Raw genomic sequence first — 16675 nt, 5'->3', positions numbered from 1 at the left:
CTTAATATTGCCAGTTTTTAAGGTAGTTTACCCTTATCAAAACTTTACACAGTATGAAGTTACTTAGACTTTTTCATTTAGCTGTAAGGTATGTAATTTAAAATTGACATCTGTAAGTTTTTTTCAAAGGCTTAACTGCAGAAAATATCTCATCTGCAAAAGGCATGTGTTTCTTTAAAGCTCTAAGATGCAGCTTTTACCTTGCTGATTAAAGAGGACATTTATCCAGTTTTGTTTGTATCCTGTAAACTTCTCAGTACAAAAGGGGAGTGAAGAAGCCTTTTGCTTGAGTGTGTGGAACCACACACAGTAAATTTGTGTTGTATTTGCAAGACTAATTCTGTAAACCAAGTTAAGTTGAAGATTTGTACATTTTAATACTGCTTGACTTACACCTTTTTTCCCCTCTTTTTCCAAAAGGTCTGTCTGTTGTGGTTATTGGAATGGCCACTGTTGTGACAACTATTACAGGACTGTCTACTTCAGCAATAGCCACAAATGGGTTTGTAAGAGGAGGTAAACCTACTTTCGTAAAGCTTTTAAAGCTTTCATTACTCTGAAGCATACACCTTAAGGATGGAACCTCTGACTTATTTTCTATTTTTTTTAGTAACAGGGAAAAAACAGTGTGGCTAAAATGTACAGAAGAGTTAGTTTTCTGAGAAGCAGAGTCTTCCCTGTGTTCTGTAATTGACTGAGCAGTCATAGAATTAATGAAACATCAATAATTAGCCTACTAATTTGATTTGACTAGTGGCTTTCTTTGTCACTGTGGAAGAAATGTTACCTTCTCTCAATTTTTGGAATGACAAACTTTTTTAGAGAACGCATATCTGGAAATGAATATGGTCTTAATATGCATCTGCACTCGTTATTTAAGAGTGTGCATGTGTGCTTGTCTGTGTTCATGTTCTGAAATAAAACTTAGTAACGAAAAAACACATCTTTTATTTATGTGAGAGCATACAAAGGGACATGTTCTTGTTCTATAGTGATTTTTTTTATTCAAGAAATCACTTAATTATCTCCAGCTTTCCTGAGGGTGGTGGTTTTCATTCTCTTTCATGGTTTATGTGCTGTTCGCAGCAATTCCTACAAAATAGTTTAAGTGGTTGGTGCCTTTGACATGCTCAGACTTCTTCAAAATATTACAAGACTGCTATTAGTAGAAAATGTGGTGGAATTAAAAGAGAAGTTTATAAAGTTCTGTTGATTAAGAGTGAAGAGAAAAACCTCATTATCACAAACTAAACAGACCCAATGGGAAGGATCAGCTATGAATCTTAGCATTTTACCAAGTTTAGTTACCCTTTCTTTTTTTAAATTGCGTTATACAGATTGATTTTCCTGTTCATATCAGAGCCTTTATTTTTTAGAGTCACTCTTGCAAAATAATACTTCATTAGAAAATTTGAAGTGCTGAATGGGAAGAACTATAGAATAAAATCACAGTTGTTCCTAAGAAAATCTTCTTACATTACAGTAATGTTTTTCTTATGTTAACGTTCTCATTTGCACAGTGTGTCAAAGCTGTGTACCTATGTATGTTTTGCACAAGAACTGTAATACAGTGAAATTTAGGATTTCTTGTTAAAATTTTTAATGTGCACTCAGTTACTTCAGACTGAAGTTGGAGAACTTTGTTGCTTGGAAAAAGCTTACCCTTAAATTGGAGGAATGTGCCTTTCCTACATTTTTTTTTTAATTTTACTCTTCGCTAATGCTGTAGATACTCAGTTTTCCATTTGCCACATGTGGGCTTTGAGATGTTGTATTTGTCAAGCTCAAAAATAGAAAGAATAGGTTCTGAAAAAGAGTGTCCATGTGATTGTTTTGAGGGTCCCATTGTGGGGCAGAAAATTCCCCTAATAAGCAGAGCTTTAAGAAACAAGTCATGGAGGTTTGGAACTTGAGTGGGTTTATTAGACTGCTTTGCCAGTTTCTTGAGCTATAGCTAATGAAAATATGTAATAGTAGAACTAGGTACAAATGCTTTGAATAGTTTGAAATAAAAACCCCAGTAATACTGCTGTTTGTGTTTTACAATTTGTTTTTTAACTATAGAACTGGTTGCACAGCTGAAAAATATGATATGGTGCATAAGTCAGGTGATTATTTCCAACTGGTGTCTTTTCTTAAAAACTTTAAGTGCATTTCTGAAACTTCAGCATGCCTGTCCCTAAAATACTGAGTTTTGGGTTATTTTCCAGTACATCAAGGAAAATGCAAGAATAAATAGCATCTCGTTCATGCAAACTTCAGACTGCTGATGACCGTCTATTCTTAGTCTCTTTCACATAATTTTTTATTTCCTTTTTTTCTTTCAGGAGGAGCATATTACTTAATTTCCAGAAGTCTGGGGCCAGAGTTTGGTGGTGCTATAGGTCTGATTTTTGCATTTGCCAATGCTGTTGCAGTAGCAATGTATGTTGTTGGCTTTGCAGAGACAGTTGTGGAGCTGCTCAAGGTATATGGATGATAGTGGTTATGTTGATTACACCATCCTTTATTCAAGTTTGAGCTGTCATCTAATCATAGAATGGTTTGGGTTGGAAGGGGCCTTTAAAGGTCCAAACCCCCTGCAATGAGCGGAGGCATTTACTAGATCAGTTTGATCAAAGCCCTGCCCAACCTTGCCTTGAATGTCTCCAGGCATGGGGCCATCCCTGGAATGCCATCCAGGGACGCCATCCATGGGAAACCTGTTCTGGTGTTTCACTGCCCGGGTCGTAAAAAAATCTCTTCAGTATATTTAGTCTGAATCTTCATTCTTTTGGTTTAAAACCATTACCCCTTGTCCTATTGCTGCAGGCCCTACTAAAAAGTGTGTCCCCATCTTTCTTATAAGACCCCTTTAAGCACTGGAAGGCTGCAATAAGGTCTCCCTGGAGCCTTCTGCTCTCTAGGCTCAACACCCACAATTCTCTCAGCCTGTCCTTATACGAGAGGTGCTCCAGCCCCCTGATGATCTTCATGTCCCTCCTCTAGACGCACTCCAGCAGGTCCATGTCCTTCCTGTGCTGAGGGCCCCAGAGCTGAACATAGTACTCCAGGTGGGGTCTCGCCAGAGCAGAGTAGAGGGGCAGAATCACCTCCCTCGACCTGCTGGCCACGGTTCTTTTTATGCAGCACAGGATACAGTTGGCTTTCTGGGCTGCAAGCACACATTGCTGGCTCATGTTTAGCTTTTCATCCATCAATATCCCGAAGTCCTTCTTGTTAGGGCTGCTCTCGATCCCTTCGTCCCCCAGCCTGTATCGATACTAGGGGTTGCCCTGACCAGTTCAAAGACACAGAATGAAGTACAAGATTACTAATGCTATATCAGTAAAATACTACTCTAATTTGGTAGCTTTTTGGTAAAAAAATAAATTATCATTGGTGTAAAATGGAAACTTCCCACACTGTTTATCTCCCTGAAAAAAAAAAAGTGTAACTTGTGGTGAAGTCCAAGACAGCAGTTGAGAAGAGTGGCAGTACAGATATAAGACAATGAATCGTAAGTTGTTAAAGCTGAGATTCCTATTAGTGAACTGTTTCTTGTAAGTGATAATTTATATGAAGTTTATACTAAGTTTATATTAAGCTCAGTTTCAAAGGAGTTCTGCTTATTAAAAACAATTCCTTAATTTAAACAGAACCATGTATTAGTTTTCTGATGGATGTTTTGATTAAATGTAATACTTGGATGAACTCAACCATACTTTTTGTAGATGGGAAGAAGTTTTGAATACATTAAAAGAAGTAAGAGTAGTATTAGAACAACAAGTAAAATACACGTATAGGTGCAAGATGGTAGCAATTGCCTTGCTGATTAATTCTCTGTCAGTTGAAGACATGCTGTTCTCTCTGGGGATGGGCTACAAATGGAAATGATCACTTCCATTTAGATCATTATTTAGAACATTATTTAAAACAAGGCAGAAACCAAATTACTTGTATCCATACAGGGAATTTAAAGTGAGTAAATTTGTGGTATAAAGGTTAACTCTAGTAATAAATTACAGCCAATATTCTGCAGTAGGGAAGATACGTTCTTGATAAAGTATATGACTGTGTATTTTTTTTCTTTGTTTTCCTAGGAAAATGGAACGTTGATGGTTGATGAAATGAATGATATCAGAATTATAGGAGCTATCACAGTTGTTATATTGCTGGGTATTTCCGTTGCTGGAATGGAGTGGGAGGCAAAAGTAAGGAACTATCACGTTTTCTTTTATTTGGTGCTTCATAATTTTCATTCCATTTTCTACCTCAGCTTTGTCATTTATTTTTAATATGTTTATTGCACTCTGTATTGCATGCACGACCTGGTAGAAGTCAGTCAGTGGGCAGTTTTTATGTAACAGCTCTCTGCCTAGCACTAGCATGTGCACGTCTGGACAGCATTTCAGACCTTAGGTCACTTACTTCCACTGGAAGCTCAAGCATCTATGAGAACATAAAATCCAGCATAACTTACTCCTGATGACACTGTTAAATATGTTAGTGGTATTACCCTCTTCTGGGCAACTACAGCACAGTAAGAAAAGGTAAGAGCAGTAGCGCTGGAATCTTCCTCACTGGGAACTTCAAATGAGCTCTGTGGATGGAAAATACAGGGCTGGAGCTGAAGCCAGTCTAAAGTTGTATAGTTTCTGCTAACTCAAACCCCGTATTCTCACCTTCCCTTCCACTCCCTTCTGGTTTTGTTTTCACTTTGAAGCAGCTAGGGTGTGATGCAGTCACTAGGCCCAGCATTGAGGAGGGTTGTGAACATTGGTGGTGATGACTGACTCTGTAGGAGGAGTAACCTGCTTTCCTTACCTTGTGGCTGCACAGTCGTAGGTCAGCTCTTGATTGTGGAAACAAACACGTACAGATGCTAGGATACCTTAATACAGAGGTTACCTTATTAACTTTCTGCTCTGCATTACTAAGCAGTGTAGCTTGCTCACTGTTTTCTGTACCTGGTAGGGTTTTTCTGAATATCTGTCCATGGTATGCTCAAAAATAATTAAGAGCCTCACTTGATCTCCCTTCCCGTTTGATATTTGGTTCAGAATAGCTCCCATTTCCTGCAGTGAGAGGCAACTGAAGAAGCATCTTCATGTAAGTAATAAAACAGGTTCTTACGCTCCTGCATCAACATGGTGATGATATTCGTAATCGAAACGAGAGAGAGAGTTAGGGATTGTAGAAAAATGAAATGAAGATCAAGTGCATTACTTGGATCTACCACAGGGAGAAAAGAATCTACAGAAATTGACTTTGGCTTGTACTTGTAAATTGAAGAGCACACTTCTGTAAAAATAAAAATGGTTTACCTTTCTCAGGTAGTCCTTCACTTTTTGTAAATTCAATTTGTAATGGTATATTTATGAACCTGACTTCCAAACAATACTGTCCATCTTAATCTCAACCATTTAGTTTTTCCTTTGAATGAATTAGTTGTTATTAACCCTCTGGCTGCTGTCACTTAAAATCATGAGAAGTATTTTTGTGCTTTTGCTCTGTAGCATGAGCAATTCTGTAACAATAGATTGCATAGAAATACTCCTGTTATTTAATGTCAAACCTGAACTGTGGTATCACTGCAGCATCATCCTGATTAGGAAGTACGTAGCTTTCAAAAATCCTGTGCTCAGTGCAAAAATCAAGGCTTGTTGGCTTGGTTTCTGCATCATCGAAGAAGACAAGTAGGAATGATGGTAAGCAACTGAACCTGTCAAACAAGCACTTCACGTGGGTTAACATACAGCTTAGCATAGCAAAACGCTAATACTTCCCTCTTGATTAAAGTATCTACGTCTCCTGTGTCTCCCCCATGACTTAGAGAATGCCTTGGAAAATGGGACGAGGGGAATCTATAATAATGCCTTTGAAGTGAGCTAAGAGAGACTGGGATTCCAGGGAAGCCTGCTTAAAAAATGACTTTTCAGAGTTTGCGATCTCTTGCCACACAGCTCCTTGTGTTGAAGTCTTAGAAGCCCATTCTTTGTCTGAGAGTTTGAATATAAGGAAGGTATTCAGAAAATGCCCTTAGCTTCAGGGAGAAGCCTGGATTTGTTAGTGGATAAATCCACTTGTGGCAAGTGTTTTGTGGTAACTTCATGTTGAATTCCATGGGCTTATTGAAGACTTCTGTAGGCACCCAGCTGCATCCTTACACCTTTCACCTATTCTCTTGGCTTGGCAAAGGAGAAATTAAATATGATGGACAAACTGGTTTCTTCAGGTTTTCTTCTAACTCTGCTCTTGGCTGTCATGCTCTTGTTTATCGCTCTACTACCCTGTTTTCTTGTGAGGCTGTGAGAACTGAAAACTGTTTCGTAATAATCATCAGTGCCACAGTGCTATTGCATATTAAGTTCTGATCCTAAGCCTGAAAAAAACGGTCAAACCACAAATAGTTTCGCCATTAGCATATACCTTTATAAGGAATCAAATAATACAAAAGGTAACAGGGCAGTGTGGTTGCTCATTTAAATGTAAAAATTGAACCATCTCTTCAATGCCTGGATTTATCTTTACTCGTGCTTTCAAGGCCTTGGATGGTTTAAACTACTTCTTGTTCCAAGTGTAGGGTTTTTAATGGTTTTATTGAACAGTGGATAAAAATCTAGGTTGTAATGAAAAAAAGTCTCAAGAAGACTAGAAATAAACAAGTAATTATGGTAGTCTGATATTTAATTTAATAAATAAGGGTTAAGAACATGAGAATGTAACAGTCTGTTGCATAAAATAGCAAACAAAAGCTGTTTAATTCCTGATGTAATAAAATTCTTAGTAAAGTAAATATCACATACTAAAGTATAAGGCAAAGCATTATGATCATGGTTAACAAGGCAATACTCCTAGCATTTGTGTGCATTTAGCTGTTTTCTTGTGAATTTCTTCAGTCTCCTCAAATCCATTCCTTTTGGAAGGCGTATAGAGAAAATAGTTCCCTTAAGTATGTTGTTCTTAAAAGTATAAATTTGAGAGGTATGGTGATAACAAATCCTCTTTTGAACGGTTGTTAAACTTAGAAGTTCTTCATGTTCCTTTATTAGAAATCCTGGTACATGTTATCTCCAGATTGCCTTATTTATTTGTGGAAAACAAACTTGAGAGGACTAAGCAGAATTTGGAATCCCGTAAATATTTACATTTTTGAACCACAACATTGAAGCTTGAAACTATGAAAAAGGGAAAGTTGTTCTGTGTAACTGCAATTATTATCTTTCAGGCCCAGATAGTCTTACTGGTGATCCTCGTACTTGCTATTGGAGACTTTGTCATAGGAACATTTATTCCTTTGGATAGCAAGAAGCCTAAAGGTTTCTTTGGTTATAAAGGTATGTTGGAACAGTTAGTAAGGTAACAATACTTTTGGAAAGAGAAGACATGTTATCTTAATTTAAACATCTAAAATAGCTTATAGTCCTATTTAACTATAGAGATATTTTTTCCTGATTCTTTCAACTTCTGCAGTTTTGCTCCTTAAAGCGGTTGGGCCAAAACTTGGTCCTGCCTGCTTAATAGAAATTATAATAAATTTTTAAAAGCTGGATGATACTGTAAGTACTTGTTCTGGTTTTAAAGGCTATTTAAGTTTACTGTGTTGACTTTTATTTTGCATCAAAGTGACGAATTAGGACTTAAATGTTCTACGCTTAATTTTCAAGAAGGCCATAGAGCTGTGACTTTCAGCTTTTTCACGGAATTAATAATGGCTGGAATGGACTAATACTGTAGCTTCTATATGAATATTGATAGACTTAAATCTTTTTCTACAGCTGAAATATTTATGGAGAATTTTGGACCAGATTTCCGACATGAGGAAACTTTCTTTTCTGTATTTGCTATTTTCTTCCCTGCTGCAACTGGTATACTTGCTGGTGCAAATATCTCAGGTGATCTTGCGGTGAGTAGCGAATTAGCAAATCTTGTTCACAAATACTGACTGTACCTTTGTCTGTGTCATCACTGTCCACTGACATTTTTCTTTCAGGATCCTCAGTCAGCCATACCTAAAGGAACGTTGTTGGCCATCTTAATTACTACATTGGTTTACGCAGGAATTGCAGTATCTGTAGGTAAATAGAGAATGTTTTTAATTTTATCCTTTCACATTCATTCTGAGGGAGTGTTTTGATATGGTTTATGTAATTAATTATGTAAAGTTGTTATGTAATTGACTTTAATGCATGGGGACATAATTGCCAGAGGTTTCTAATTTTTATTGTTGGAGGTTCAATTTTCAGCTGTTTTTACAATTTCCTAAAATGAGTAATATTTTTCTAAGGCTAGTGACTGCTTCATACTACACATGACAAAAGACTTTGTAGGGATGTTCCCTCATCTGTTGCAGCTATTTATTATAATTTAGCAGTGGGATAATCCCTGGATTAGAAAAGTGTGTTTTCAGAAAATATTTGCTGAACAAACACTTGTGTTAGTTTGAGGATTATGGTAGTCAGCGACTTACCTGAAGTGAATTGTGGGATGATCAAACAGCTCTTTGGTGAGGATGCATGAGCAGTAGTTCTGCAGAGGGAGTAGTACCTTCATGTGACCAGCCCATTTTCTGAAGTGTTGCCATGTTCAGAAACATTTTCTGTAGTTTTGTTTTCATGTGGAAAGAGGAGAAACAATAGTAGACTGATCTGACTGAGTCTTGTATAACCTTTCTCTTCCTGGTCTTCCCCACCCCAAGGTGGTTTGAAATTCTCTGTAGGAAGTGCCTCAGGGCTTGATACTCTCTATATCAGTTTTGCTCTAGAGCACTAATGGTCAACCAGGTTTGTCACACCCATAAAATGATTCTATTCTAATAACCTTAAGAACATAAGATTGTAATCGTATTTCACCTATTTCTTGCCTATGATTGGAAATGTTCTTATTTGTGTCATGTAAATTAGCTTCTGGCAGTACTGATCAGTCTTCTTACATGAAAGACCTTGCCTTATCTTAGCTGTGCTGCCTTTTGAATTAAATTCTCATTTATAAAAGTACCATTGATCTTAGCACTAATGATAACTTCCTTTCCAAAGATACCAATCTCGCTAGTCTATTGGCTAACATTGTACTGTAGTTCTGCCAAATAGTTGCTCTGAAGTGAGTGTGCTTTATGCAGGATAATGACCTACACTTGTTTCCTAATTAGATTGACCACATAGACCTCTGCTACCAAATTTGAATACTTTAGAACTTGAACCCACATGAGATAAAAAAGCTCATTAATATTCATTTGTTAATGGAATACTTTGATCATCTTTCATACATCAAAAACCTAATTTTTCCTATTGTGAAAGGAACAGTTGGCAAAATGGTGAAATTGTTTGATGCATCAGAAATGTCCTGCCTTAGTTGCATCTCATAAATTACACTCAGAATTTGGCTAGTTAGAAAAGGCCAGTGCTATTGCAGAAGTCAGAGATTATGACACAAGTGGAATTCAGCTATTTTAGAGGCAGTAGATCAGGAACTGGGCAAATACAAATACTTCTTTTCCTTTCCCCACTGTAAGTTTCCATAGTGGTGATAGGCAAGTCATTAAAACTTTGAAGGGGCTAGTAAATGGCACTGAGTAGTCATGTCTGGGGTACACGATGTTCTGAATTTAACTCAGTATTTGCATGCTCTGTAGCAAGTAAGAGGGTTAAGAAACTGAGTAGAGAAGGCTCAGAAGAGGAAAATTGCTAGTCCTACTGGTAGAGCTAGGCAGCCTATTTCAAAAAGATAACAGCTTTGAGGAGAAAGTTTTAGCAAGGGACTAATTCAGATTTGCAAGTGGCAGGATGAAGATTGCGTAAGCAACTTCTGTGTCAGAATTCTTGAAGGATGCATTTCAAAGAACTTCTATTGCTTTAAAACCAAGGGAAGCTCAAATAAAAAACCCCAAATGCCGAGTAGGGTTAATACACAGGGAAGTGAAACTAATTAGTGAGAGCCTAACTATAGCTGCTTGTAGCACCACAGAAAGTTAAGCACTCCCAACTGCAGTCTGAAGGACTCAGGGTAGTATCTCTGAGTTCTTGCTGGTTGCGTGTAGTTAGGTGATAATTTGGTACAAATGGTCTGTTAACCTTCCCAGGCTTATAGTGTGGCAAAACTACATTTGACTTTGGCAGGAATGTGCCTATGAAAAGGTGAAATCCTGTTTTTACAGGAAAGAAGACCTAGAGGTTCTTAGGGAAAATGTTGCCAGAATCTTATAAATAAAACTTTTCTGAATGAGGATTAAACAAAATGTCTGGATTCTTAGTTGCATCTAAGTATCTTCTGAGAATGGAGCCTGCACAGCTGGCTTCTGTTCTGTATTCTCTCGTAGTAAGGCTCAGATTAAGTTTGTTCATAGTGCCATTGTCCCTTACTGTCATACTTTGACTCCATGTGTGAAGAGCTGCCAGCCAGTGGGATCTGAACTATGAGAAAGGGAATGAGGAAGAGGAGGACTGTCATAGTGCACTGTAGCTATTTAATGGGCTGCTCAACTGAATGGGTCTGACACTGCAATCTATTACTGACAAAATGGTATCTCCAAATGGTTCAGCTGTTGTCAGTATCTGTTGCATACTGCTTGAATGGCTGTGGTAAATACCTGCATAGTGGAAGAGAAGAAACTTTTTCTCATACAGAGCTTTTAATCCCATTTAAAAGAGAACAAGAACAACAAAAAAAACCCAGCCCCTCCACATACCCACAGGAAAAGCATAATACAAATGATCAATATAAAAATTTACTGAAATTGAAACAATTTGGCCTAATAAGTAACTGAAAAATAAATCTGAAAATTGGAAAAGACCAAATTAAGGGAATTCTACTAGCTACTGCTCTGTAGACTTCCCTGTTCTCTTCCCCACTCCTTACTTAAGTCCTGTTCCTAGAAATATTTGCAGGTGTCCAAACAATTTGACTATTTCAACTATTAAACCATAGAATGTTAAGTAATACTTAGTCTGCTCTAGTTTGGTTTGTCCTTTTTGAGACAAAAAATCTTGAAGGAGAAGACGTGGGCTTTTTAGTACTTTTTAGTTTTTCTTAGTACTTAAGGGCTGAAATGCCGTGTCTCCAGCATTTTCTTGACCAGTGAAATTATAAATAATCATAGATTAATCGAAGACAGCAGTTGAGGATAATTATAAAAAATGTGGTCGGAGTGGGACTGTTGGAATGGACTTTGTTTTCCGCCAAGAAACCAACTCACAATACCACAATCACATAGGAGGTGGCTTGTTTTAAGTATTGCAAAATGTCTTGCAACAGTCTTTCATGACAAACTAAATTTTTTTGAATGCCTGAGCCATATTGACTGGAGAAGAAGTAACAGCAATACTATGCGCACCGGTCTGTATGTATCTATACATAAACTACAAAAATGCATTCCTCTAGGAAAGTTGACAGAAAGAGAAGCTACCAAATCAAGTGATGGTGCATAATACTAACTTCAGTTAAAGACCTGTGTGGAAACTCATGATTCAGAGAAATAATATGTTGAGCTAAAATTGTGCTTTTAAACTTCTTGTAATTCTGTTGACATTGTTCTCCTCTGTGTTCAAACTTTCCTTTTCTTACTAGACTCAGATGTATTCAAAAGCTGAAGATCATCTCAGGCAAGAGAGCAGTTAGTTTGCTTGTTTGTATTTGTTCTTCATTGTGAAGATATGCTTGGTGCTGAAATGTATTAAAAATGTAAATGCCATATTTTAATGCTGCTCTGTGAGAATATGCTTAGATAAAAAGAGAATTGAGGTTGACACATGTACTTCAGTTTAGATTGTCTGTTAATACTTTTTTTTTTTTGTGATTGTGTCCACTCTAGGTTCCTGTGTTGTGCGAGATGCCACAGGGAACGTTAATAACACCATTGTCACCGAGCTGACGAATTGCACTACTGCAGCTTGCAAATTAAACTATGATTTCTCATCCTGTCAGACAGGGTGTCAGTATGGGCTGATGAACAATTTCCAGGTATAAAACTTTTTCCTAAATCTGTTTGTTGGCTTTTGTGTTACTTCTTTTTTTTGAATTGCATATAAAGAAAAATCATAGTCTAAAAATGCCTGTCTCCATAAATACAAGGTTTATCTGGAATAGTGGTACACTCTAGCTAGTATGTGGAAGAACAACGTAACTATGCTAAAAACTTTAGGGTGTTTATACACAGGTGGTGTAAATATTTACTCTTCTTCTGAGTAAACTGCGTAGGTTAGGTGGTGTGACTGCCAGTTTCTCTCTTCAGCTAACAATGTCCTCATTCAGTGATATGGATAGAAGTACTCTTCGTTCAATAGTGATGCATAGTAATCATAGGTAGCCTCTGTCAATAACTTGTTGCTTAACTTTTTAAGTTTCCTAGAAAATATGCTGACTTTTAAAGAATGTTTTCTGTATTTGCCACAGTATCCTCTTTTATGGTAAGAATCTTGTGAATTTTCATAAAGCTTAATGTTACTGTATTTAAAAATCCTCTAGAAGTCATGGGGTAATTCATAGGCTTCAACTTGTACTTCACAGGTAATTGGGATGTCCAAGAACTATTGGTAGGGGTTTTGAAGAAACCAAGGAAAACTTATTGCTGATTAACTTAAACTTGCTTTGGGGTAGTCCATCTTTGCCCTAAGTTTTTCTAATAGGCATGCAAGAAGTTGGCTAGAGATCAAGCTGAAATCCACTAATGAAAACGGTGTCTGGCTTGTGGGTTTTGATAAGAAGTACACGTGGTACACGTACTCCTTACATGAACAGCTCACACGTTAGGCTGACAGCCTTACCTGCAAGGCTGGGTGGAAAACTGGTTTTGTACATGCTGAAATAATGCAGGCCACTCTATTAGAGTAAAATACATTTTTATAGTGGAGTTATTTGAATATCTGTGTGGTGTTATTTTTTTCTGGTTTAGAGAAAGTGTGTATTTAGAAACACTTCAGAATTGCTCTTGTGGGAGTAGTTATTGTGCAAAATCTGATTACTTTCTTCATTTGTTTAAGCTCAAAAGAGCCCAGCAGGTGATCAAAGGTACAGCTGAGAATAGCATAGAACTGGTTTCCTCTGTTTGTTTCTTTTCTTTTAAGTCATAAGTTCAGTAAGGTGGCTTACCATAAATGTTGCTTGTACTTCTAATAGGTTAGTAATGTTCTAGTTTCTTACCGTTTGGTCTGAAGAGTACTTCTAGCTCCAAAATTATTATTGCTTCTCTTGGTGGAAAAAGTAATGTGTTCTTGATAGGAGAAGTCACTTTCAAGGCCAGGGGCTGCATAGAAAATGCAATGCCCCTCACGCCCCACTTTTTGTTGGGGTTTTGAGAACTTTGTCATGAAGACTGAACAGCACCTCTGGGCAGCCTGCTGTAGTGCTTAGCCCCTTTCCCTGTGGAATTTTGTTTTTCTAATACTCAGTTGGACTTCCCTTGCTGTTTGTTTTTTCTCTCATCCTCGCAGCTTTTCCTGTGCATCTCTGAGAAGAGCCTGATTCCATCTTCTCAGAAGATGTCAGAAGGATATTATTTGCATGAGAGACTGCCTACCTATGGATAAACTGTTGTCCATTTTCTAACTGAACTGCCCTCCACTTAGTAGCTTTGATTGGTAGCTGTAAGGAGAGAGATTTCTCTTTTTCTTTTTAATATGCAAGGCACAGTGTGTGTGTGGGGGGCTACAAGCTTGTGTACCTCTCAGACCCTTCATGCAAACATGTAACTTCTTTCTGTAGGTTAAATAACTGAGAAGAAATACTTCACAAATATAAATGAAACCCTAAAATATTGTTGTATTTATCTTGCAGCTTGTAAGCCAGCAGGTTCTGAGGCTGAAAGTGCCGGTTTACTCATGTGCACAGCCTGATGGCTTTATCAGTTTTGTACACTTTGTGCTGCATTCAGTTCTTCTGGCACCGAATTGGTTTGAAGTTAGTGCTTAGGCAGCTCAGGTTTTGGATGTGTTTGGGCAGCAAATCATAGAACCACAGAATGGTAGGGTTGGAAGGGACCTCTGTAGATCATCTAGTCCAACCCCCCTGCCCGAGCAGGGTCACCTACAGCAGGTTGCACAGGAACGCGTCCAGGTGGGTTTTGAATGTCTCCAGAGATGGAGACTCCACCACCTCTCTGGGCAGCCTGTTCCAGTGCTCTGCCACCCTCAAAGTGAAGAAGTTCCTCTTCATGTTTAGGTGGAATGATGACTGATGATTGACTTGTAGTATGATTTACCCGTGGAAAGCTTAGATGATGCTAAAATGTTAAGTTGTTGAGACAGGCTTAGTCAGACTTGCATAGAAAGACCATCTTTAGTTTCTGTTGCAGTCAGTGCAAATGAATTACAGGTCCTTGTGGGCTTCAAACATTTCTTTGCTCAGTCATTGACAGTCAATGACGTTTCTGTGCCCAGTGTGTCACCTGGTAGAAGAGTAACTTCAGAAACTTGTTTGGGGCTCTGTAGCTTCAGCCTGGAACTTCCTAGAGTAAGTTATAGCTTTGGATAATTTAAATGCAGAATTTGGCCAACTTTGGATGAAAAGTTGAAAGTACCATAAAGCTCCATTCCAGAAACAGTGTGAAAGTTCTGCTAAAACATTTCTCCTACAAAGGAAGGCATCTGTAAAGCATTTGTAAAAAGTTAGGGGGAGGGGGAGCTGAACAATGCTTTGTCCATATTCATTATGAAAATGTAACTTTAAAGGAGCTGCTGCTTGTTTTTTATGTGGAATTTTTTTCTTTCTCCACAATGGCTGGACCAAAGAACTGAAACTGTAGTCAAAATATGGTATTTCATTATCCCAAATGTTTGAAATTTAAGTAACTATCTAGACAGTAAATGCCAAGCAAACATAATGAGTCCCTTATCAGCAGGAACTATACGTCTGTCTCACTACACCAGGGCTAACAGGGCAATTCTTACTAGATATCTGTCCTTCCAGTTCTGTGTGTTCTTTCAAGGATGAAAAACCTCAGTAGGTTTGCAGATGACACCAGGCTGGGGGGTAGTGTTGATCTGCTTGAGGGTAGAAAGGCTCTGCAGAGGGATCTGGATAGGCTGGATCGGTGGGCCAAGGTCAAATGTATGAGGTTCAACAAGGCCAAGTGGCAGGTCCCAGGTAACAAGTGATAGGAGAAGAGGAAACAGCCTCAGGTTGTGCCAGGGGTGGTTTAGATTGGATATTAGGAAAAATTTCTTCACCAAAAGGGTTGTCAAGCACTGGAACAGGCTGTCCAGGGAAGCGGTTGAGTCGGCATCCCTGGAGATATTTAAAAAACATGTATACGTAGAGCTGAGGGACTTGATTTAGTGGTAACTTGGCTGTCCTAGGTTGATGATCTTAAAGGTGTCTTCCAACCAAAACAGTTATATGATTCTATGACTTGAGAATTACATGGTTGGACTATATGTTGTGTGAGAAGCCACCTTCGGTTGTTCTGAAATTAGGGTCCATTTATATCCTCTGATTTGTCCCTAGTTCATTCGTTGGTATGAATGCATGATACTTAAACAGCTGTTAAGTGGAGTCTACATAGTATTTTATTGATCTGGTTTTGTAGTTAATGTTGCCGTCCATTTGTATAGTACACTTTTTCATACTCTTTTAAAAAAAATAATTATTTTGCTTTCAGGTAATGAGCATGGTATCAGGATTTGCACCACTGATTTCTGCGGGTATTTTTTCAGCTACCCTGTCTTCTGCATTAGCATCTCTTGTGAGTGCACCCAAGATCTTCCAGGTAAGTATGGAAGCAAGCCCATAATCTTCTAAAGAATAATTTCAATTAACTTTTGAACCAGAATTTTTGGAAGGGGACTCTGACATGCTGCCATCATGATTCATACTCCTTGACATGAGTAGATTGATCTAATACTTGCCTGTTGCTTAGAATGGGAAAATACTGTGTTACTGTTCCTAAACGTAGCTAGGCTATAGTTTGCTCATGTGTTTTTGGTTAGTTTAGAGGTAAGTTATGGTATAACTAACATTATAGGAATCTACAAACTCCTTTAGATGTTTCTTGTTGTACATAACAGTGGAGTACATACAGAGATAACAGATTAGTTCACTTCTCAGAATAATCATAGAAGGAGACAGCATGAAGTAGAACCTGTAGCTGTGGAATCTTAATCCTCAGACAATACATTATCAAAATAATTATGTACCGGTTCTCATGTAAATCATTTACATTGATTTTGTGTGTGTGTGTGTTCCTGAATGCATTTTGCTTTACCTTCTTTTTTAGCCATTTAATCTCATTCTTTGTCTTGCAAGTTCTCTTTAATTGGGTAAAACTTTAGTGTCCTCAAATGACCTTCTTTCCCAGAAGTTTGGTGTAGAGTCAAACGTAGAAGGGGTTTTGTTGCAGAATAGAAGCACAAATATTGATGCAGAGAACTATTGTATACATTGGGCAAATTTTCCACTTTCTGAGTAAACATTGTCTCTAAAGAAAGACTCTTAGTGATCGTAAGACACCAGTAAAGTAAAAGAGTCAATTACTTACAGAAGAGCAAAGCTTGTTCTTACAGATAGAAATTACTGAAGGATAATAATAATATTGGAAATGTAAAATGTCAAGATACAAAGACAGTTGCAAATAGAATTAGTACATGGTGGCTGTAAACCTTCTACTTTCATGAAGATAGTATCCAGTGGAATATAGCATTTGTAAGCATTAGTAAGAATATGTTTTGATCAAAATGCATGCTGACTCTTGGATTTTATGTTTTCT

General features: G+C 37.8%; 1 protein-coding gene across 2 annotated transcripts in view; it reads left to right on the top strand.

Annotated features, from left to right (window-relative positions):
* The window catches only part of SLC12A2 (solute carrier family 12 member 2), a 69048-nt gene that overhangs the window by 22970 nt on the left and 29403 nt on the right, over positions 1 to 16675 (top strand). For both annotated transcript variants that reach the window (XM_063319480.1, XM_063319479.1), the window contains exons 4-11: positions 421 to 516; positions 2328 to 2467; positions 4083 to 4193; positions 7211 to 7319; positions 7761 to 7888; positions 7976 to 8060; positions 11789 to 11937; positions 15572 to 15679. In XM_063319480.1, the coding sequence (XP_063175550.1) occupies positions 421 to 516; positions 2328 to 2467; positions 4083 to 4193; positions 7211 to 7319; positions 7761 to 7888; positions 7976 to 8060; positions 11789 to 11937; positions 15572 to 15679 (926 nt within the window). The remainder of the gene's footprint in view (positions 1 to 420; positions 517 to 2327; positions 2468 to 4082; positions 4194 to 7210; positions 7320 to 7760; positions 7889 to 7975; positions 8061 to 11788; positions 11938 to 15571; positions 15680 to 16675) is intronic.

This window comes from Chroicocephalus ridibundus, chromosome Z (assembly GCF_963924245.1).
Source record: "Chroicocephalus ridibundus chromosome Z, bChrRid1.1, whole genome shotgun sequence".
NCBI classification, from domain to species: Eukaryota; Metazoa; Chordata; class Aves; order Charadriiformes; family Laridae; genus Chroicocephalus; species Chroicocephalus ridibundus.
This window is presented reverse-complemented; position numbering and strand designations above follow the sequence as displayed.